The sequence below is a fragment of the Astatotilapia calliptera genome, chromosome 16 (genome assembly GCF_900246225.1).
Source record: "Astatotilapia calliptera chromosome 16, fAstCal1.2, whole genome shotgun sequence".
Classification (NCBI taxonomy): domain Eukaryota; kingdom Metazoa; phylum Chordata; class Actinopteri; order Cichliformes; family Cichlidae; genus Astatotilapia; species Astatotilapia calliptera.
In genome coordinates this window covers 1,520,222-1,544,118 of record NC_039317.1, presented here as the reverse complement: position 1 = coordinate 1,544,118, position 23,897 = coordinate 1,520,222, and the positions used below count along the sequence as shown (strand labels likewise).

The window sequence follows — 23,897 nt, the reverse complement described above, 5'->3', positions numbered from 1 at the left end:
TGACAGCTGCTTCAGCATTAGCCCCAACATTAAGCTTTATCAAAAAGAAACGTTTCAGGGCTCAAATACATAAATGGACTTGGGTTAACAGATGGAGCAGACAGATGTGTGGACGAGGTCATCCATTCAAGAGTCTTATAAACTCGTTACCGACGTAAAAGGGGAAAAACGATACAACGAAAAAGGCAAACAGAAGCACAAGAGCCAAATATTATAAACAAACGATGCCAAATTATCCTGAGAAAATCAGCATCGAAAGCCAGTGAAGCAGCACCACAAGCGAACTCTCCAAGGCTCCCGAGTAACACCGAGTGACCTCCTGAAAGACCTGAGGTCCAGCCTCAAAGGGACAACGACGATTCCATACGAGAAGAGCAGGAAGCTGGATATCCTCACTGAGGAAGTACAGGAGCTGAATGGATGGAGATGGAGGTTCGCTTGGCGTGGGTGGAGGGATGGGCAGTTGAGGTTTCTGAAGCTCTGACAGCAGCCATACAGGAGAAGAAGATGCAGCAGAAACTCATGGACGTGGACTCCAGGTCTAGGAGAAATAACATCCTCATCTTTGGAGTGCCTGAAGGCGAAGAGAGAAGTTCTGCAGTACGCTTTGTGTTGGAGCTTTGAATTACCAATAACTGCGGATGTCGATGCTCCCTTGCCCCTAAACCAAGACCCGAGGCCCCCCTGCGCCCCTGTATTGTCAACTTTCAGGAGTTTGTAACTAATGAAGTGGTGGTTAGGGAGGCTTGGAAAAAGGGGAAAATACAGCTTGGAAACTGAACGCTGTTCTTCGATCACGATTATGCAGCAGAGATTATTCCAAAACGCAGAGAATACAGTGGGATAAAGAGAGCCATAAAAGAAAAAGGCAGACTCCATACGCTAATATGAGAATCCACTGGAACAACAGAACCTACAGCAGGGCACATGAAGCTGGAACTAAAGACACCTGGCTTCAGTGTGGTGGCACCCGCTCTGAGGGAGGAGGATGACTCGGCCGCTGAAGGAGCTGCTAGACTGGCAGGAAAAGAGCCAGAAGGAAGGTTGAGCTACAGCTGCAGGGAGAGCCAAAGAAAAACTCCAGAGTTTCCAAAGGAGCCTCTCAGAATGACTATGGGAGCAGAATGCTGGACACATAGGATGGTGCTTGCTTCATCACTAGCCTCCTCCGGGCCCTGTCTCTACGACAGGCTTTCCCCACGACCCAGCAGGGTCACGTTCTCTGCCCCAGCGCTGGAGTTGGTGGTATTATTTGTTCTCCTTCCATGTTAGATGTTCTATTACAGTTCTGGACTCTTTGTTTTTATAGGGGTGACTGGTACTTTCATGATCATGTCACATAAGGTTCATGTAGTGTCTTGCAGTGTTAATGGGCTTGAAAGTCACTGTAGAACTGAAACAGGTCAACCTGTCAAAAAACGAAGATGAGAAGGTGAAAAGCCAGGCTTTATTAACTCTGTCTACAGTCCGTGTAGCAGCGGGAGGGGTCACTACACTAATATCTAACGTCCTTTTTGAAGTGATGAAAGGAGAAGTCGATATAAATGGTAGATATGTCATTGTTAAAGGCAGAATCAATGCGCTGTGGTCACTCTATTCGATGCATGCACACCTCCAGAGAGAGACCTCAAATGTCTCAGGCTTGTTTTTGATCAGATAATCTCCTTGAGGGAGGATATGTTGGTCTGTGCAGGAGACTGGAATATTTCATTAAACTACATTAGACAGCACAGGCACCACGTCTCTAAAACATGGAAAGCTTCATAAAGGAACATTTATTTGAGGTGAGGACGGATTTCTATACAGGGGGAAGGAATTTACACATCACTATGCAACTCACAAGGTGACTATTTCCTGATGAACATACAGATAGACCTGTATGGGACCTGGGGCAGCTGACCTATCACATCATAGCACTATTCACCTGGAAGACTTAAAACAAGAGACCCAACGGAGACTGAACATTTTTTGAACAAAACAACAATAGTTCAAGAAATAAAGAGAGAAATTCAAGAGTGTGTTCATTTAAACAAAGATGATGAGGTGGCAGCTGCAATAGTCTGGGATACAGTTAAGGCTGTAATGAGCCGTAGCCTCACTCCAGTTGAGGGAACTAGAAAGGCAACACCAAACAGACCATAGTGAGGGACAATAAGAAACAAATCAGCACAGAAAGCCGTGAAGAACTGGAAAAGAAAATGGGATTCACGAAACAGACGTTTTATGAATCAGGATCAAAGGCAATAAAAATTCTTAGAGCACAAAGAATTAAACACTCAATGTATAAAATTAGAGACTCATCTGCTAATAAATTAACACTGGACTCAGAGACGATTCAAACTATCTTTAAAAGTTGCTATGAGATGCTGTCCACTCCAACTCATTCATATGTGACAATAATCCAAAGCTATTTGCTGAAATTAGACCTTCCAACAGTAGACACAAACCTGAGCCAAGCTTTAACATCTGCAACAAGCAAGAATGAACTGGACAACGCTGCTAGCAAACTGAAGACAAACAGAAGCCTCCCAGACGAGCGGCATAAAGTCTATGAACAGGAAATCTGGTCTTTACTGTTCCCTCGTGGAGCGAAGACGTCATCTCTGTAATTCCAGAAGATTACTGTGAGTCGACCAGTTTCAGCTCTCAGCCTCGATAATAACCTCAAGTTAAAGCAAAACAACAATGTTGCAGAGAATGTGGTCACATTAAGGCCAATCAACCTGTCATGTTTCGGCTGTGTACAGGCAGGAGAAGGACCCAAACGCAAAACTCACGACAACGAAATTAAACTCAAAAAGCTGCTTTATTGCAGAATGGCGTGGAAAACTAAACTGGGACATAGATGACTAACACACAGGAAACACAGCCATGAGGGAGACTACGACACTGACAAAGAGACACACAGGGCTCAAATACACAGAGGGATAACGAGGGAACGAGACACAGAAGGAGAGCACAGCTGGGAGTAATCAGGCTGGACGAGACAAGGGAAGCAAAACTAGAAACACTGACATGAGACACGGACCTTCAAAGTAAAACAGGAAACTCACTGACTGAACTCTAGACATGTAAACTTAACAGCAACTGGGGAGACAGAACATAGGAACCTGAAACATGGTACAAAAACGTCACAGTAGACACAACATGGAACACAGGGAAGCCATATGACAAAACCAAAGAACTAAACCTATGATAACCATAACAGACCTAGGGAAACAAGAAACAGTACAACAAAGGACTCAAAACATAACCCATAATATAAAAGCACAGGATCTCTTCCAAATAAAATAGGAAACATAATGAGACGCAGACATGACAACCAGAACTTGACAACGTAAGACACAGACATGAAACACATGAAGAGCAGAGGAGACTTAACAGGGGTTGGAAACACGAGGGGGAACTAATAAGCAAATGAACCTAGGAGGCCTAATGAGCTTAAACATATCTGTGAAGGTTCTCAGTCATCCAGGTCATCGTAGTCAAAGGAGCTTGGAAAGAAAAGCGTCTGGACTTCTTTAAGTTGCTTGAAGACGTTTCACCTCTCATCCGAGAAGCTTCTTCAGTTCTAAGGTCAAATGGTGGAGAGTCCCAGATATAAACCTAGTGGGAGTTTCCCCCCACAGAGGGACAAAAGGACCCCCTGATGATCCTCTAATCGCCTGAGCCAAGGTGTGAAACTGGGTGTGGGACCCAATCAGCCAGAGTTTCGGGTGAGCTCATTGTGAAACCTGGCCCCACCTTATCATGTGAATTCCTGAGGTCAGATGTCCCAGGATGTGAGTGGGCGTTAAGGCGTCTGGGAAGGATCTCAAAACTGGATTATAGATGGCAGAGAGTTGGTGTCGTAAACCCCGCCTCTGTTCAAAGATGGTCGCTCACAGTGGACATAGATGGCTTTCACTCCTCTTTCAAACCATCTGTCCTCTCTGTCCAAAATGTGAACATTGGCATCCTCGAAAGAGTGACCTTTGTCCTTAAGATGCAGATGGACTGCTTCTCGGATGAGAGGTGAAACGTCTTCAAGCAACTTAAAGAAGTCCAGACGCTTTTCTTTGCAAGCTCCTTTGACGAGCTTAAACATACTGTAAACATCAAAATGAACTAAAACTCAAAACACTGGGTCATAAGACCAGGATCGTGACACAACCTACACGTCTGTGGGTCATGTGATCAACTACAGCCATGCTGGTCAGATATTGCCGAGCTGATAGACGGACTTTGTCAGTGTGAACTTCCCAGGGATCCACAGCTCTTACACCTTGGTCTGATCCCAGAAGGTACGATTAAAAAAGAGAACATCTACATGTTTAAAATAATGACTGTGGCTGTGAAGAAAGTTATCACAAGAACTGGCTGAAAAGGAGTCGCTGAAAGTGAAATAATGGAGGAGATAAACTGAAGTTTCTATGACGAATCAAACTGGATGCCTTCAAATGGAACTGGTGGAAATGGACACTATATAAAGACATCGACTTAAATGTTTGAGAACTATGTGTGTTTTATGTCTCGGTCCCATTCCTGTTCATCTTTTATGCTGTCAAAGAGACAAAATAACGAATGGAAAAAATACATAAATAAATAAAGCAGAGAGGATGCCGTTCTCCACAACCCAAATTGGAAGCTGATTCCACAGGAGAGTAGCCTGATAGCTGAAAGCTCTGCTTCCCATCCTACGCTTTGTTTTATGCATGTTTCATCACAGCCTATTTAAGAAAAAGGCACTGAAATTTAGCCAAGGTTCATACGTTGTTTTATATGACATTCATCACCAAATAAATAAAGTGAAAAACACAAGAGCTCGGTGGTACGAGGAGAAGAAAACAGAGAGAATTCTCCTAAACCAGCCTTTCAGCCTCTGACCAGCAAATCAAAGCCAAAGACAGTGCGCGCACTGAGCACGGAGCCCAAACTCCAGCTCTGGTTTAGCACAGAACAGCCAATATAGAGTGGCAGATTAACTGGGCAGCACGAACAATCAGGGACATTATTCCAAAAAGGCTGAGTGACCACAAATTGGCCATTGAGACAAGTTGTCACAGAAAAACCTGGCAACTTTGAGAAAGCAGACTGAGTCAGTGCTGCCAGCAGCACGATGCAAACTGCAGCCTGCATGAAGAATCAAGGTCTTTAACAAAGTAAAAGTCAGACCGCCACAGTATGACACACTCTCAGAGAGGGGGGAGAAGCAACCATAGCAACAAATGAACTTTTAATGAGCGTGGCCTCCAAATCTCCACCATCACATGTAAGTGTTACGCTTTACCTCACAGAGGGTAATCCTGTGCACGTGACCTGATCTGCTGTTGCCATCACAGTTTATAAAGGTGTAATAGTGCTGTTAGTAGTAGCAACTATACCGTATGCTGTTTTACATGTCCAGAGGCTACATCTGTACTCCACAACAGAGTAGAATACAGAATAGAATTTATTGTCAGTGTACACGTATGAATGCTGCACGCCAACCGTGCAGCACTTTAAAAAACATCATTAGTAAAGACATCGGGAATAAATATAGCAGAATATAATAGAAAATTATTCTCTATCGTAACTTTTTAATGAAATATAATGTCATTAAAAGTGCACTACATATATCATGGCACCACAATTCTAATAGCTAGCATCACAATGAGAGTTTAGTCATTGTGTATTCCACACAGCTTCCTGCATTCGACTGCACATACACGCTGGGTGCATGAATGCATTCACACAGTTTATTAACAGTGTTCTATGTAGTTTAATGTGCCTGCTCGTCTTCCACTCCCAGCATGAACAAAAAGCAAACCTGCTCAGGAACACAGTCAGTTAATAACAAATAAGTTGCTCGCAGCAAAAACACGACTCCAAAGAACCGAATGACAAACAAACCTCACTGACATCACTGATGAAGAAGGCAGCCATGTTTCCCTGGGTATCAGTTTAGCTTGTAGGCTAACATTAACTAATACTTGACAGGTGAAAACCTCAGATTTCCAAACATAAATATAACTACATGTGTTTCTGCATTATCATTATTATCACCACAGAGGTTTTCCACATCATATCATGTGCACATTGATCAAGAGCTCTCCACCATGTTGGATGTGACATAATCACCAGCTGCTACAGGAACGTATTTCCTGACTTGATTGTTCTGCTGTCTGGAGGTTGCTGGCTGCACTGAAAAGCTCGTAGTGAAAGCTCTGGTTGCTGGCTGATTGTCACAGCTGCCTGAAGCTGAGCAGGTAGAACTGAAAGTGCAAAAGTCCATAATGTGATCTTCTATGAGCTTTGCTTTTACTGCACTGGCAGCGTGTTTGAGATGCTATGCTGATGTTGTTTTTACATGCTGGATCAAAATCTGTTAGTGACAGTGTCACTGACATGTAGACACAAACTGGTTCATCTCTGGAGTTGAGGGATCTTTTTACGATGGACTCATAGGTCAGTATGACAAAAACACTCCTTTAAGAAATGGCTGTGTACAAAGACTGGACTAAAACGAATGAAACAACAGCAAGCGACCAAAGATCAACTGTGAAAGAGCTACAGTGCTAATAAAAATAAATACATAAACGATATTCTTCCTAATAAGTTATGTGAACGTTTGTCTAGCGCTTTAAAGATGGACGACAGGAGAATCTGTAACAAAACGGTCTAAATAATATCCTGGTATAGACTCAGTCAAATCAAATTCAATTTGACAAAACAAATATGATCTTAAGTCAAATAAAATAAATGAGGTATTAAGTAAAACCAAATATTTTGTTGCGATGAAACAAAGTATGCTCCTGTGACAGTGACTGTTCATATTTCCCACACAGCCGTGTCCAAACGTTTGTCATCGGTGCTGAAGTGCGCTGGACTTGAGGCTTGAACCCCGTGTTTTCTGGAAACGTCCACAGCAGCTTCTGCTGTGCGGTGGAATGAAGTCATCAGCAGCCTGCAAAGTGTGCTATTTTATGATGTCTGAACACGCGGAGCGATAAACAGCAGCGATTGCGGCTTTTCTCTGCGGATCTTTGCTATTGTTCTGTGTTTTATAGCAGTGCTCGGGCATCGCAGTGCTCCGCTCTGCCAATAAAATGTGAACCCGACAAAGAGAGAGAGAGAGGCAGAGAGGGGAGCGGGGTGGGCTGTGCCTCGCAGTGAGGGAGTGCCATCGTGGGAGCGGTTTGCTCCTTCACATCAGACCTCTGCTATCCCTCCAAGCCGGAGGACCGAGGAGGAGCCGCCGTCCTGCGTTGCTCTCTGCGGACTCACGGATAATAGCGCACTACAGCTGAGAAAATGGTTTTGCTGCTGCCGATGGTTACCCTTTACACGCTGAGCGTCTTTAGCGGAGCATCCGCCGCCACTCACTGTAAGTGTTTCACCTCAGTGCGCTCACCTGTCTGCGCCTCTGCTCTGCGGGCGGACAGCTGGCGGCGCGCCTGAATCAGGGGCTGCTCCGACCGGCGGAGTTTTACGCGCGCCTCGTAGCTGAGCCTTCCTGTTGTTGCCGGAGCGGCGTCGTGATTATTGTGCGGCACCGCTGTGCTCGTGTCGGCTCTCCTCACTTCACTTTTTGCTTTCGAGCACATAAACAAGTTGTTGATGTCTGCTGGCTGAGGTTTTGCTTTGAACGGACCGCACGATGAAGGTCATGCGAACAGGTTCGTTTCCTTTGGTTCGAGGCAGATGCGCTGCGGAGTGGCCGAGCTCGTCCTTAGTTGGCGCTTTCATGTGGGATTTTTACGAGTCTCAGTCTCGGGTCGTGTTTTGCTGATGTGTGTTGGGGAACCAGAAGTGCTGACTGGCCACAGATGTGCTGCTCAGACGGCTGCTGGTATTGGTCGACTCCTACGTACAAGCCCCCTCTTACACCCCGCAAAAGCTTTCACTCCAGAAAGAGACTTTTACGCCGTGATTTGACGCCGTTTGTTTTTACCTGCATTACTGCGTCCAGTGATAGTCCTAAAAATCTCGATTGGCTGTCGACCAGCTATCCGAGTTTTGTAAAAGCAAAATTAATTGTTTTGATCGCAGGATAAAGGACTTCTGCTGTCCTTCGTTTCTACAGTAAACTGACCGTCGTTGTTCTCATGTTGGATAAAAACAAGCATTTTTTTTAAAGGCCTTGAGCATTCATTCTCAGAGTTTGTGATCCAGCTTCTCAGTGGACGGTGGAATCCTCTCAATGACAAAGTGCAAACCAGGAGGTTGAAATATTATCAAGTCCCATAATGTGCAATTCAACAGCATCACAATGTGTGTCCTTCAATATGATCGTTGTGATGTCTCACACCAAGTTCAACAGAAACAGATACAAATCTGTGTTACATGGTAAACGTACAGTAGCTGTGTAACTGCCTTTCATCGGTGGCTTTGCAGTAAATGTAAGATGGTCACTTTTATTTCCTGAAATAAAAATAAGAGTTCATTCTTTATATTTTCATGTGGCAATAATCCAACCTGGCAACATAAGAGGACATATGACTGACCAGCAGTGAACCGCAGGTTAAGGGCCCTGGTGCAGGTTTACTCCTGCATGCCTGTGTCTCATTTATCTACTCACCTGCTTTGGCTCGTGGCCTTTGCATTGGTCGTTCTGTACAGAAGCTGTTGCACACACCAGTGTTTGTTGTAACAGTGAAGTAGCTGGAGCTGTTCTGGTCAGTGAGCACAGTCTGAAGTTATCCAAACTGAAGGTTTGAACTAGTGGAGTTCAAATTCAGCAGAATCCAGACAAAGATTTTGTCTTAAACCACAAACCAGAAATATTCTTTTGAATGTTGCCGACCAAAACAAACCAAAGCACGGCTGCTCGTATAAATCTGTTTATTTAAAACAAACATGCTTCCATGTCCTACACATGAAATGCGATGGCCTGTGGGAGTCCTTAGTGAGCTCAGCTCTGACAGATATGGAACAACTGGAAACAGAGGAAACCATCAGGGACCTGCTGAGCATGAACCTTTAGTAATGAGCCTGCTCGGTCCGTGCAGGTATTCCACAGCTCCCACTGATGCCGACCAAAATTATAACTCAGGCACTAAGACGACGGCGTCAGCCTCTCTATCTGACGTCCAGTTGGTTCTTGTTCTCTGTTATTTCATGCCTACAATAATTCATTCTGGCACTAAATATTTCTTTAAGCTATTTGTTTAGAGGCAGATACACCTGTTTACCTGCTGCTGCCATTTACCTGTTTGTTACAAATATGAAAACAAGGCAAATGTTGTGACTCTGCACTGTTCACCTGCTGCTGTTCACTTATTATCCTCACACTTTCTGACTAATTACAGTAAGCTGAGTCATCCACTGGTCTGTTTCTTTGGGTCTTTGTGCTCACAACAACTGCAGCACACAGTATGTGATGCTGTGGGTGGGCGGTGCTTGTTAAGCCCCACAGCAGCACTGTGTCTCATAACTTTCCAGCTTTGCATTTTTTGCAGTTTGGGAAACAAAACGTTCACAAATGTCACAAAAACTGTTTTAAATGTTTAATTCTGCAAGTGAATTTAGTATGCTAGTTTGAACACCAGGTGGGCGGAGCTTCTGTGGTTCCAGTCAGAGCTGCGACCACATCATTATTATTATTATTGAGCTTTAGCCTCACATGCTAACCTCTTAGCTGTTTGAACATGCACACGTTCTATCAGGCAGAATGCAGAGATGAACCCTTTCAATTCAAATGTCAGTTTCTTACACAATAACTTAGATTTGGATCTGTATAATGTGCTTCTGTGTTCCTGATTATTAGAACAAATCCATCAGCTGTTTTTAGCTGCAGCCTAACAAAGTGTGTCTGACAGAGTCAGTGTAGCTTTTGTTTAAACTGATATGATGATGGTGTGTGTAAAAAGGAGCTTCCTAACCTTTCTCGTCCTTTCTTGTCATGTTGAAAGTGTAAAAAGTGATTTTCAGCAGAGAAAGAACTCAGCACGGGCACGCCGTCGTTTCATGTGCTCGTCTGTCTTTGAGGTTTGTGTCAGGATTTAAGCAGTTTGTGTTAAGGTGGGAACCTGAGCTCAGGCGACAGCTGCATTAGTCACCTGTGACAGTGATGCGTTTTCAAACGTGACCTGCGATCAGGTTTGACACATGTGGCCTGATGAAACGGCGAGCTCCTCCTGGAGGTCAAAGAGCCGCTCTCATATTTACCGCTGGGAAACGAGGAAGCGAACAAAGATGCATCATCGCTGGTTTATCAGGTGACAGAGTTAATGGCAGCCATTTCCTTCTGAGAGGCCCGTGTGTGCGTCCTTTGGCTCCACAAAGACACGGCGATATGCTCGCGTTCGGTTTCATGTTATTGGCTCATTGGTCCAACAGTGCTGGATACAGGCAACAGGACCCATTCACAAATATATGGAAATAACACTTACTTTATTATTATAGTAAAAATCGAGTTTTATTGACTGTAGTGGAAATATGTGCTGACAATAAGAAACCACAGCGTGTTCTCCAGTAGCACTATCAGTGCTATCAGTGTATCATGTAGGGCTCGAGTGCTCTCTTTTAAATGTACCGAGCTCACTGCACAATTCCCCAGCTGGCTTTGTGGGTTTTAATGACCAAGGCTGGTGTGGACCACTCAAAGCACATTTATGCATCAGCTGAGAGAAAGCAGGCTGTATCTGTGTGCGGCTCTTTATATGTTCTACTAGTGACCTGGACATTTGGCTGACCGTGCAGATGAACACGGTCCTGCTATTGCACAAGGTTCATTTGTACGAAATCTTCAAAACCAGTGTTTGGTTCATGCCTTGGTTGTTTTTGCTACCAAAAAGAAATGTTCCTGTGATCATGAACAACATATAAACACCAGCATTCTTCTGCATTTCCTGTAAGCAAACTTTCACCAGACTAGGACGCACACATGGGCGTCTTGGAAAGACTGAACCATAATATCATGTTGAAAATGTTTGCAATTTCTATGTATAGGAGCTGAAGTTCACTAACTACTTTCCGACCTGCTACAGCTCAATAAAAACGAACAGGGAGCACACAGCAGTTCAGCGTTGCTTGGTGTTCGTGTTACAGCTGCTGTGGTGCAGAACTCTGTGGTCAGGTGGGGCTGCTGGCTGTTGACGGTCCTGAACTTTAGGCTTAATGCGTAGGAAACCACAACCTTTCAACTCCTAGTTCCAGCTTCATGTGCCCATGCAAAAAAATTGGTGTTAAGAGGTGTCAAAGCAAGAGGTGGTTATATAAGCCTAACTATACAGACATGTGGGCCAATCAGAAGCCTGATGATGTCAGTGTGTGTGTTGTTGAGTGCTGGTGGCCTAATGATATTTAAAATGACAGTATTGTTGTCAGTTGTGTGTTCGATGTTTTGTGGCAGTCATCACAGTCTTGGTTAGCTGTAATCTGGGTTATTTACATGAATTTATTGAATGAATAAAAAATGATGGCAGCAGCTGCACGTGTGCCTGCTGAGAGGGCGAAGACACACTCTGACGTCGTCTTCATCTGTTAATAATCCTTCCACAGGTTCACGTCCACACATTTTTAGATAGAGCTGCTGACAAAATTAATGGAAAGAATTTATAGTTTTTACTCATCGGGTATCCTGATACTATACTGGGGGAAAAAACCACTATGGGATGGGAAAAACACAGGCCACAAAACTACAAATACAACATTTCCTTTATAATTTCACTAGATCCCTATTGCCAGTCTTGGCAGCCGGGGGTCAGTCCGCCAGGGCCTCCGCTCCTGGCCGCCACCCGGCACACAATGCACCCGACCCCTGTGGCGCCTCCTGTAGGTGGTGGGCCTGCAGGAGGATGGGCCCATGTCTCCTCTTCGGGCTGTGCCCGGCCGGGCCCCATGGACTAAGGCCCGGCCACCAGACGCTCGCCCTCGGGCACCCTCCCCGGGCCTGGCTCCAGGGCGGGGCCCCGGTAACCCTATCCCGGGCAGGGTAAACTGTTCCCTCGATGTTCTCTTCATAAGGGTCTTCTGAATCGCTCTTTGTCTGGTCCTTCACCCAGGACCAATTTGCCATGGGAGACCCTACCAGGGGGCAAAAGTCCCCAGACAACAAAGCCCCTGGGATCCCTGGGACACACAAACCCCTCCACCACGATAAGGTAGCGATTCAAGGAGGAGACCCAGGACACGCTGGGGAGATTATATCTCTCGGCTGGCCTGGGAACGCCTTGGTGTTCCCCTGGATAAGCTGGAGGAGGTGGCTGGGGAGAGGGAGGTCTGGGGCTCTTTGCTTAGGCTGCTGCCCCCGCGACCCGGCCTCGGATAAAGCGGATGAAGATGGATGGATGGATTTCACTAGATCATTTCATCACAGGGCAAGATCACAATTTCTGAAAAAATAAAGATGCTCTGACGAGTTTGTAAATGTAGTGAAAAAGTTGGAGAGTGCAGTGTGATGACCAGTGTTACGAGTGAGACGGGTGGTAAAAGCAAAAATACCTAAAAAATGGAGACAAAGAACAGAAGTCAGATGTCCGGGTGCACCTATGCTAGTGTTTTTGTTCGCTGTTCATTTATTATTTTGTGATCAAAAACAAACATAACATTTCCCAGATGATATCTCAGTACTGCTTGTTTTGTCCTATCAGCTCTCGAGACAGTTTAATTACTAGAGAACGTAAGAGAGGCAGAGCCGCTCGTACTACAAGTTAATTAATTATCCAAAGAGCTGAGGATTAACTTTCTCTCATCTTTGTGTCTCAGGGCTGTCTGATATTTGTAACTTCAGCATGTTACATGCTTACCAGCACACTTTGCATTGCTAAGTACATGTTATTTTCCAAAAGCACACTTTGGCCGAGCTATTCTTGTAGCGCTGTGGCATAATTCATAATCATTATCTGGTGCAACTTCTTTAATAAGGCCACCCAAGGGCTGGTCACAGGCCAGCGTGAGGCATGATTTGAAGGGATGGAAGGAATTTGCTTTTGGCAGGAAAAAGGCTTTCATTACCCGCTGTTATGACACTCTTCAGTGTGAGTCTGTGGGAGGAATATTGCTATGCTTTAAGTGATCCCCTCACAACGAGCACAGACCGCTTCGCCAGGCATCCAGTTTTTATAAGATTGAATCAGCAGCGTGGCAAAGCAGCGGACACACATATTTACTTAAGATTTCATGCTTGAAGTTAGCTCGGCGAGCAGATACTTCAAAACTAATTATCTGGCATCTGAAGCACCTGAAACGCGTCGCAGCAGAGATGGCACGCAGCTTCACAGGAGCAGCGATGGGTGTGCGCGACGGAGCCGATGCAGCTGCACATTCGCTCGCTAATGAATGTGAAGCAGGCACTCGGGGAACACCTACAGCTGTACGCATTCAAGGCCTGATGAATTTATCAAAAGGTAAATGAGGCAGAGCGCTGTGGCGTGACAGCGCCGCCACTTTTCCTCATGTTTAAACATATACTACGGTTCTTCTGCAAGACAAAACAAACTGGGAGGAAGGTGCGCTCTCATCATCAGGGGCCCACCGACTGGATGCTGGGATTGTTGTACGAGTATATATGATCACAAGGATTAGTGCCGTCGCGGGCTCACTTCACAGTGCTTGGGCTCGCTGAGACTCAAAGTTTCTTTGTGAACGCTTCTCAGGACGATTTTGTACTTTTGGTACTTAATAGGGAAAGTCTTATTGTAATCGAAACACTCAAACACCAGCCAGAGAAAGCGAATATCCAGGGGACGCTTCTTCTGCACAAATCTCTACAACAGTCACATGTGTCAAATGATGACGATGAACATCAACAATAAACTGTAAAATGAAACACTGCTGCAAATAAGACAAAGACTGTCTGTGAAGGTTCTCAGTCATCCCGGTCCTCGTAGTCTAAGGAGCTCGGACAGGAAAGCCTCGGCTGATTGTGACCTACACCTGTTTTTACACCCTGGCTGTGTGATCAGGCAGAGGATCAATAGCAGGTCCAGGACCCTCTTGGGGACACTCCCATAGGGCTTAAATCTGGGACTCTCCACCAGTTGTTCTTAGAACTAAAGAAGCTTCTTGGATGAAACGTCTTCAAGAAACTCAAAGAAGTCCTGACACTTTCCTTCCTGAGCTCCTTTGAAGACAAAAAGGCTGCAGAGAATCCTTTGGACAGAGCAGAGACACTGAAGTCGGTTATTTCATTGACTTCACTAAAATAATGTTGCTGTTTATTCCTAAGGTGTGTCCAAATCACAACAGCTGCTTTATAAGGTGAAGACTGTACAGTAACAGAGACAAACTAGTTTGGAAGGAAAAGCTCAGCCAATGAACGTGCAGCATCATACAAGGTGACCAAAAATAGATGGTACAAAAAATAAGTGTGTCTGTGAGTCGATGAATTTATCAATAAGATATTTACAAAGGTGAAACCCGTGTCACAGCGCTCCCCATCTGTTGGCCTTCAGAGAAAGTCAGGCTACACTCAAATCCTTTTGGGCCGTACTCAGCATCTGCATCAGGACTGGTCCATTATTAGCAAACGCAGCAGATAGTTGTTGTTGTTTACTTCACAATAACAAAGGAGTTTATCAACTAGTGAGATATACTACAGGATAGTTCATACATACTGAAGCCATCGTGTGTCCTCTCACTAACAATATCGATAACTCCCACAGATACCAGCAGGCCAGACTTCAGTCTCTCTGTAAGATCTCTGACACGTCAGAATTAGTCAAAGGCGTGAAATAAAGAGACTTTTTTATCTCGTCTTTGTCACTGAGAAATAATTTATGAGGAAATGATAGACGATACAGGGAACTTCACACAGGGATGTTTCTTATACATGCATGAAAAGAGGTTGGTGAGCAAAGTTGTTCAATAAAAACTGTTCATTTATAACTAATTTATAACAGCTACATTCACTGATTGTTTTCACTCAGTAAGGCTCGATGTCACATCATAGAAATATCTGTGACAGTAAACGAGCATCAGATCTTATTATTTTTCTTTATATGTCCTGTCAGAGTTGATTCCTCTCACCACAGAATAGACGCTCTCGCTGTGCAGATCGAGAGTAAAGCGCTTTCTGATTGCAGTAAGTATGAAGGAAACATGCTGACACATGATATCAGACTATTTAGAGAAATAATTCTGCCACGTCTCGAGTGGCGATTACGGCGCCAGGAGACATCTTCCCATTTCCAGCCACGCTGGTCACAGAGCGATGCTGCACCAGTCCCCGATCTATAGACTGCAATGAATACGCTGTAAGTTTCCATGTTACTGGCAGAGGGTTTGAAAGGATTATCAACACCCACCCTGCCAATAAAATGGATGCACAAATCATTGGGGACGGTTACAATCATGAAATATGAGAAGAAAAAGGCTTACTTTGAACATTCAGACTCCAAAAAAGTCATGAATTTAAAGGTAAACAGACGCTGCAGAAACTCTTTCTGTTCCAGCTTAGTGTTTTACGGAGCTTTGTTATTGTGTTAAGCTACTGCATGCTATGTTATTGAATATTGATCGTGATGTATGAAAGAAGCCAAGGAAAGAAAACCTGATTCATCTGGACTCAAACTTGCAGTTGCATCTTTGATTCTTTTATGAGCTGCGTTTGCTTTGCCCACCAGATTTTCACTACTTTGCAATAAATGTTGCATCCTTCCCTCTGATCCACAGAAGAAGGCCAGTGCCTTTAAGCACGGCGTGGGTCCATACAGCCTCAGCTCTGACTGCTTAGTGCAAAGTCTGGGTCAATGTAGCTACTTAACTAGAGCTAGTAAATGAAGCTACTTAATCCAGCTCTTTAGAATATATTATTAGGCTACAACCGCCTGCTGCCCAGACTGATTAAGACTGGCTATGGCTATAATTGTGTGTAGAGGGCTGATTATTACTGTGACTGTTTGTTTATAGTGGCTTATAATATGTGCAGTTAATTGACGTGGCTTTGTTGAGTGTTAATTAAAGCTTCAGCAGTGCTGAACTCTGCAGTGCAATGGTAACAGAGTGCTGTATTTAAAGTTTAAGTCCTGGGTGGCTAAACAATGTCTCCTCTGCTGATTCCTGATAGAAACGCTGAAGTGTGGCTGAGGCACACATATCCTTAGCCTCATATCAAGTATTTGAATACAAGCCAGAGCAGCTGCAGTCACCACAGCCACAGTGCTACAGTGTTGCAGTTTGTCTGTTGAATGCAGTAACAGTAACACTACGATGAATGTGCTGTGTAGTATCAGCTTTTGTAAACTCCGTAGCATAACAAACACACCATGTACATTTTTGAGCTATGCACTGTGTATTTAGGATGGATGTGGTCACCCCACGGCCTCTGGTGGGTAACGTCTCCCTGTGACGTCACCATCTGGGTATTTTATGAGTGAGGGAAACTACATCGCCCTGCTTCATCTCCTTTGGTACTGTAATCGAGGAAAACTGTGTATAGCGTTCAGTAAGACTCAAAACTCATGATTGAAACTGTAAACTCATCACAAATTAGTTTAGTGAGGTGATCGATGAAGGGAGCTGATCTCCTGTGTTCAACCTGACTCGCTGTATAAACCAGAGGAGTGGCCTACCACAGCTCCACGTCACGTCTACGCCTTACAGAGGACACAAGGGTACGTCCATCTTTTACATAATGTTTGTGGATTTTCTCAGAACATACTAATGTTGTAGTGTTTGTATTCGTCCAGGTGGGTGGGTTAGATGGATTACATTATTTTTAATGTAAGTAAAGTTGATTTATTGAGCACTTTTCATAGACAGGCAGTCACAAAGGTTCAAAGCAACAGAACCAAAATAGGCAACACAAAAGGTTTAATGTTAATAAAACTTGAAATAAAAAATACTCATACATGTGGAGCACTGGAGGAACGCTCTGCAAAGCTTCTATGCAGAAAACGTGATGTTTTGGAAATAACATCATAACTGCTGTCTTTTAACTTTCTGCTGACAGGTGCCATCAGAGCTGTTCATACCAACCTTTTATTTACTGCGTCCTTTGTTATTACCAATGTTTTTGGCCTTTGTTCTCTTTTTGTCAACGAGACATTATCCCATTATCAGCTGGTCTATAGCAGATGCTCCCAGAAATCCAATAATCCAACAGAAAAGTATCACGTTTCCTCTTTCACTACATTCCTGAATGGGTGCTGAATAATTAATGTTTGGCAGATGTGATGCATATAATCACTCAAACTGTCGATAACTCATGCCGCAGGCTGCCTTTAAATGCTCGGAGCTCCCTCCAGATTATATCCAGTGTGCGCAGACGTGAATCGCTACAGTAAAACAGTCCATGGTCCTCGATCATTTGCATCGATATGAGCGTCCCTGTATTCAGCCGGAGCGTGGATCTAATTGTTAGCCAATCTCTAGTGTACACTGGCTGCTGCTGAGCATAGGTCACTGAGCCCCAAAGCCTGTTAGCCTATGCATGCTATCATATGAAGCTTTATCAATGCCACAGAGAGGTCTGAGGCCACTCTGTCACCAGATGCTATCACTGTGTCTTTTCATATTATTGACTCTGAGGTTTCTCTTGGCTTCTGCAGCCTCCTTCTCTGGACCACCTTTGCGTTGATTTACAACTTGTTTAAATGTCCTATACATGTGGCATTTTCTTGCCCCATAACACATGATAACATGTACAGTCCAGCCACGTGGGTATACCTGTTTAACCATTAGTTAATGCAAGTATCTGTAAGTTTTTTCCATCTCTCTTCTAGATTTATTTGAGTTTTTCAGGCTTCATTGGTGTCAGAATCTCTTTACACTTCATATGAGAGTTGTAGTCAGCAGCTACAAATTCAAAGTCACCGCCTGGAATCAAACCCAAACCTGTTGTCCAGGAGGGGCAGGCCTTACCTGGCCATGAAGCTGCTTGCCTGTCAATTGTCCTGTTTCTTGTGAGCCTGGGAAAACTCAGCGACTATATATAAAGATGTTTGTAAAACACAAGGGATAAAGTCAAAGGCAGTTTTATTAAAGTACAAAATAACACACAGACAAGGAAAACCAAAGCAAAGATAGGACACAACAAAGAGGAAGCAAAGACTGAGGCCATATATACAAACACAGCGTGATGGCTAATGAGGAAGTAAAGCTAGGCCGAGATACCAGGAGGAACAGGCACCAAAATAAAACAGGAAATGACCGACGCGGAGAATCGGCCTACAACATAAAAGCAAACATGAAAATGAGAAGGAATAGAGTGAGAATACACGAGGTGACACACAGCCTCCCATTAACTAACAACAGCCAGGTGTGCTCGTTCAGCTAGCTGTGGAACGACTTAGACGAGGAACCTGCCTCACACGTACAACTCCTGTAAACATATTCACTGTTTACTCAGACCACAGACTGTTCTGTAAGGAGATGAGGCAACGAGGAATTCCCCCGTTGTTGACGTCAGCCAGATCAACGAGTATCGAAACAGCAGGAAACCGATATTTTTTTAGCAGTCTGAATAATTCGCTAACATCATAACTGGAAACGTATGGACATATTTATCATGAGTGTCTAGCGTTATGACAGGATATAATTCACAGAAAAAAGAGGAAAAACGCAGTAGATCAGTTTTAAATTGCCATGTCACAGCTTTAATTGAAATAGGTTTGGCAGCACATGACTCACAGCAGCACTAAACCCTGTGAAGCCATCACAGGGAAGAAACAACGCTGTCGTCATTGTGTTTGTGTGTCTGTCCAGTTACTTCTGAATCCTTAAACTTTCAGTTTAAACGCGTTTTCACTTTCTACACGGATGTAAAGCTGATTTACTAAAGCTAAAAATATTTATCTTAACATGCTTTCCTTTGTTCTTAAAGCTTATCAGCCACCCATCCTCCTCTGCTTATCCTTATCAGGGTCATGGGAGCTTATCCCAGCTATCGTAAGGAAAGAGGCGGGGAACATCCTGCACAGGCCTGATGCAGGCCTAACGCAGAGAGACCGACAGCCATTCCCACTCACATCCACACCTGTGGGCAATTTAGAATCACCAGTAAGTGCTTGTCCTGGGAGCAAAGGCAGCTTTGACAGAACCACAGTCGCTCTGGTCTGTGTGTCTAAGCTCGGAGTAGGAAGTTCTTGTTGTGGGAAAAGGCGAGTGGCCTACATGTGGATGCTACGGTGGAAGTGGAGTTTTCAGTGAGAGTGTAAATACACCGTCATGAGTGGAAGGCTGTGTTGGATGTGCATTGCATCCAGAGGAGTATGTAATGTGATTATAACAGCGGGCTGGGATTTGGCTGCATATTTTAAAGTAATTGCTGAATTTACTCCAGCAGTGTCAGGAGTGGAGACTCGTCAATAATCCATTTGTGGCGTGCAAACTTTGTTCTTTCTTCTTGAAAGAATAAATCAAAATAATCACTCCGAGAACAAGAGTAGAAGACAACTTTGATAAATAGCTTAACTCAGTTTATACAGTTTCTTTCAGAGCGATGCAGATGAAAACAGTGTTTGTGGACCGTCTGAGGAAGCCTTTTAATAAAACATAGGCTGTGGTAACTTGTCCAATGTGTTTAGACACTGATCTGTTTCGCCACATTGTTGCATTTCTAGCTTTGTGTAAGGTTACTTTGTGCTGGGGCTACACGAAACCAAAGAGTATATATTTGTATGAATTTTACAGACGAGTGATCGTCTGTGGTTTGATTTCATCTTTATGGTGACTGCATTGTTCCTGCAGGTCATATTTGCAACATGTAGCGATCGTGTTACTTGAGTAATAATGAACTGTGCACAACAAACTGGCCAGTGTGAATGTCCCTGTCACTTGTGTGTTTCGATGAGAGAAGAGGCTGCACACCAGCGTGGTGTCAGTGGAGCTGATGCTCAAGTAAGAAGAAGAAATCCTACAGAGGGACAAACAGGCCAGTTTGCAGCTTTCTGATTCTTAGCATGGACACAAACAAACTGGTACACTGACTGGTTACCAGACCAGCTTATGTATCTGAGCTGGTCTACAGCAGAAGTTCACAGTTTACAGTGTAATTCAGTCAATGCTTCATGACGTTTGAAATTAATTAAACTATTGTCATTAATTAATACGTGCGAGTCACATGATTGGGGGTGTGCTCGTTTAATGCAAGCCCCTCCCACATGCTCTTTATTGCTAATAATGGAGAATATTACAGTACATCAAAGCTGCTTCACTGGTGCAGCTGTATGTGAAAAATTAATGTCGCGCATGAAATTAAAACCACTACACCACTCAGCACTATAAGTTCCTAATTAGCCTCCTTTTTAAGAAACTGGGCAGGATAATACAGTTGCCTTTTACTTTACAGACAAACTCACTCAGCGGCTCCAGCTGCTCGTTCTTGTTCTGCTCTACACTAAGATCGCCGTGGCAGTGCATGAATTAGACTTCAGAGAAGAAGAAACTGTGTCCAGCTATAATCCAAGACAATGAAAAACTGTGTGTATGACCTCAGGATGAAGCAGACTATTTCAAGAAGCAGCCGATATAAAGGATTGCTGAAATAGCGCGTTGCTTCCACAATAACAAGAGGATTATTCAATTGTGAAATGATTGTGGATAACACGATTGTCTCAGATGGACAAAAAAATCGAATGAAATAAAAAGAAAAAGCACCGAAGAACCGACAGTTTGGGTCATCACACAATTAAACTCACATCCTAAATGGAATGACTAAATAACTACACACAGTCATTCACTCACAGGGGTCTCAGATGACCCCCTGTGAGTAAGCACTTGGTGACAGTGGGAAGGAAAACCTCTCTTTTAACAGGAAGACAGCCCCAGAGAGCAGGCTGGGGGAGGAGCAGCAGTGTGCTGCGGGGGTTGGGGGTGAGGACAGGAAGATGGGACATTTGTTATATTTGTTATGAACACCAGTCAGTAAACACATGTTCATATATTACAAAGTAAAATCTGAAGCCTGGTGTTGAGTGTGTCCCAGTCTGATCCTGGCCGTGAGAAACGCAGCTTCTTATTTAAGCTGTGTTATCAAAGTTGTGCAGCAGATATTCGACCTGACACCTTCTGCCGTCTCTGAAGACTTCAATAACATGTCGTGCACGATGTTCCTTTAAGCTGTGTAAGTAATTGGGCAGCTGTTGGGTTTAATCACATGGATTTGGTGCACCAAGTAAAATGGATCAGACCAGATTGAAACGTGTGCTCCACTTTGCTCTGCCCTTCCCCTGTCTTTATTACATTTTCTATTTTTAGGAAATCCCTTTGGCTTTTTTTCTTATTCAGCTCTTTGAGTTCCTTTTACAGATATTGTCCATATTATTTATAGGTGGTGAGCTATGTTTGTCGTCATCCTCAGGTGTAGTGATGCCTCCACATCAGTTTGAATTCTCCAACATCTGGTATCATCAGTTTGTTATGATGAGGCTGTGTCCTCTTTGTACTGAGGAAAGGGCAGCAGTTACTCTCAAACACTGACTCTGTGCTGTGATCTTTAAAGTGAATCTGCTGCAAACATCGTCTTGAATTAAAAAGATTTCTGCAAAGCTAATAACAGATTGTAATTTCATATGACCCAGGTATCGATCCAGAGATGAACAAGAGGAGATTATGGCTGTAAATCAGCACGTGCTTACAGGGATTTAGTGGCTGAGATTCATGTATTGTTTTTATGAAGGACTACATGATATGTGGTTATTAAAGGATACGTCTCTATATTTATTTATATTTTAGTCTTATCATTATGTCACATAAAGCCCACCCTTACTACTTCTGATGCTGTACATTTGGGGCGATCGTGGCTCGAGAGTTGGGAGTTCGCCTTGTAATCGGAAGGTTGCCGGTTCGAGCCCCGGCTCGGACAGTCTCGGTCATTCTGTCCTTGGGCAAGACACTTCACCCGTGTTTGTCTACTGGTGGTGGTCAGAGGGCCCGGTGGCGCCAGTGTCCGGCAGCCTCGCCTCTGTCAGTGCGCCCCAGGGTGGCTGTGGCTACATGTAGCTGCCATCACCAGTGTGTGGATGGATGTGTAAAGCGCTTTGGGGTCATAGGGACTAAGTAAAGCACTTTACAAATACAGGCCATTTACCATTTAAATATTCAAAAGCTTGTAAACTCTTACCTGCAGACAGTATCTACATGTGTGAAATATTAGTAGAATAAAACTAAGCCGAGTCCTTTCACCGGCTCTGTCGCCATATTTAAATCATATTTCTAAAGAGAACATTTTCTCAATGCAAAAACAGAAAAAGGATCTCTCAGTAGGGGAGAGCGGGGTAAGTTGTCACACGGGTAAGTTGTCACACTGTTCATGTCACGATCTGGTACAGGGATTCAAACGCAGAGCGGTAAGGTATCTCCAAGGTGTGGTTTATTTACAGTGCAGTGCAATATATGTACAGTGAAGGGATCCAAAACTCCGGGGGGGAAATCACAGGGTAACTCGCTCACGTCTTCTTCTCTCACACTCACACACTTTCCCGCAGCAGGGAGGTCGCAGGTCCGGGGGGGGGGGGGGGGGGATCTGAAGCAGACGAGAAGGCAGGTCACCAACTAATCACAAGTCACGGATATGAAGCACAAGAGCTGTGAGAACACTAACGTTAGGGGTACAATCATCCAGCGACGAGAGGATCTGTGTTCCAGCCTCAAATAGTGCTCCCGGTGATGATGGGTGAGTGTTGTCAGGTGTGTGTGTGGGCCAAGGGCGGGAGCCCACAGTGAGCTCCGCCCAGGCAGAGAGGGAGAAAACAGCAACAGCAATTGTAGCCTTGTGGGGCCGACCGGGCAGGCACGGAGACCATGACAGTTCATAACTCCAACACTAGAGGCTCTATCTCAAAAATGAAATAGCCACTTTGTGTGACTTCTTCTTCTATAGTCAACCTCCTGTTCACATGTGGTCAAGACTGCTCTAATCTGAGGTGAGCACATCTTTTTTATTTTTTTGACCTAAAAGGAAAAATAAATCACTTTAGATTTTCTTCAGTACAACTTTGTTAGGTATAGATGTTACAGATTATTATTTTACACAAAATAGAGGAGACATTAACGTGTCTTTTGATACTTCAGCTGATGTGCTATGTTGAGCTAACCCTGACATTTAGCCAAAATTAGCATAAATGTCAGTTTGGGGCAAGTTGTCTCCTTAACTTTGGGGCAAGTCGTCACATGTGACAACTTGCCCCAGTACAAATAAATGCTCCAAAAAATTGTGATATTGTAATTCATTGGTATTTGTAATAAGGTTTTTGAAGAAAGGAAGGAGAGGCAGGAATTAAGGAAGGAAGGAAGAAAGTAAGATGGTTCGAAATTATCAACGAAAGACAGAGCGTGGCAGAACACCACCTGACATTATGTTAAAGGCAGTCAGGCAGGTAAAGATGCAGAACAAATCAATCACAAGTACAGCAAAGGATTTTGACATAAATTACCGCACTGCAATTACTGACAGCGGACTACCAACTCCAGAGGACATCCAGCCATATCCAAAAGCTGGCCGCCGAAAACCATCCAGCAAAGGAAGAAAACGACGCAAATCAGCAATTTTAACCGACACGCCAGTGAAGCAGCAACTAGAAAAAGAAAAGAATAAGGCTGAATCTAGCAAAAAGCTGTTTCAAAAGAGAGGGACGCGAGGGGGGAAAACATCTGGACCTATGAAGAACAACGCAGCTAAAAGAAGAAAAATAATTCAAGAGTCATCATCAGATGATGAAGAGTGCTTCTGCCTTGTCTGTGTGGAGCCATTTTCAAACAGTCGTCCAAAAGAGACCTGGGTAAAATGCGTAAAATGCAACAAATGGGCCCATGATGCTTGCACCTCAGGCCAGGCAATTTATGTGTGCCAGAATTGTGACTATGAAGTTGAGTCTGATTAATCAGAAATAGGGCATCTGTTTTGTTCAGAGGATAAACATGTTAAGTAAAGCAAGTTATTTGCAGCATTCCATTCATTTATGATGGATTTATGTGCAAGCCAGAGAACATTTGAGTTTAAAGTTCAAACTAAAGTTTTCTTTCTACTTAATGTTTTGATTAAAATGTGTATT

At 43.9% G+C, this 23,897-nt stretch overlaps 1 protein-coding gene across 2 annotated transcripts in view; it reads left to right on the top strand.

Moving 5' to 3' along the window:
• The first annotated feature begins 7,144 nt into the window (after positions 1 to 7,144).
• cntnap5a (contactin associated protein family member 5a) overlaps positions 7,145 to 23,897 on the top strand; it is a 145,721-nt gene continuing 128,968 nt past the window's right edge. For both annotated transcript variants that reach the window (XM_026145972.1, XM_026145974.1), the window contains exon 1: positions 7,145 to 7,345. In XM_026145972.1, coding sequence (XP_026001757.1) covers positions 7,273 to 7,345 — 73 coding nt within the window. In that variant the 5' untranslated portion in view covers positions 7,145 to 7,272. The remainder of the gene's footprint in view (positions 7,346 to 23,897) is intronic.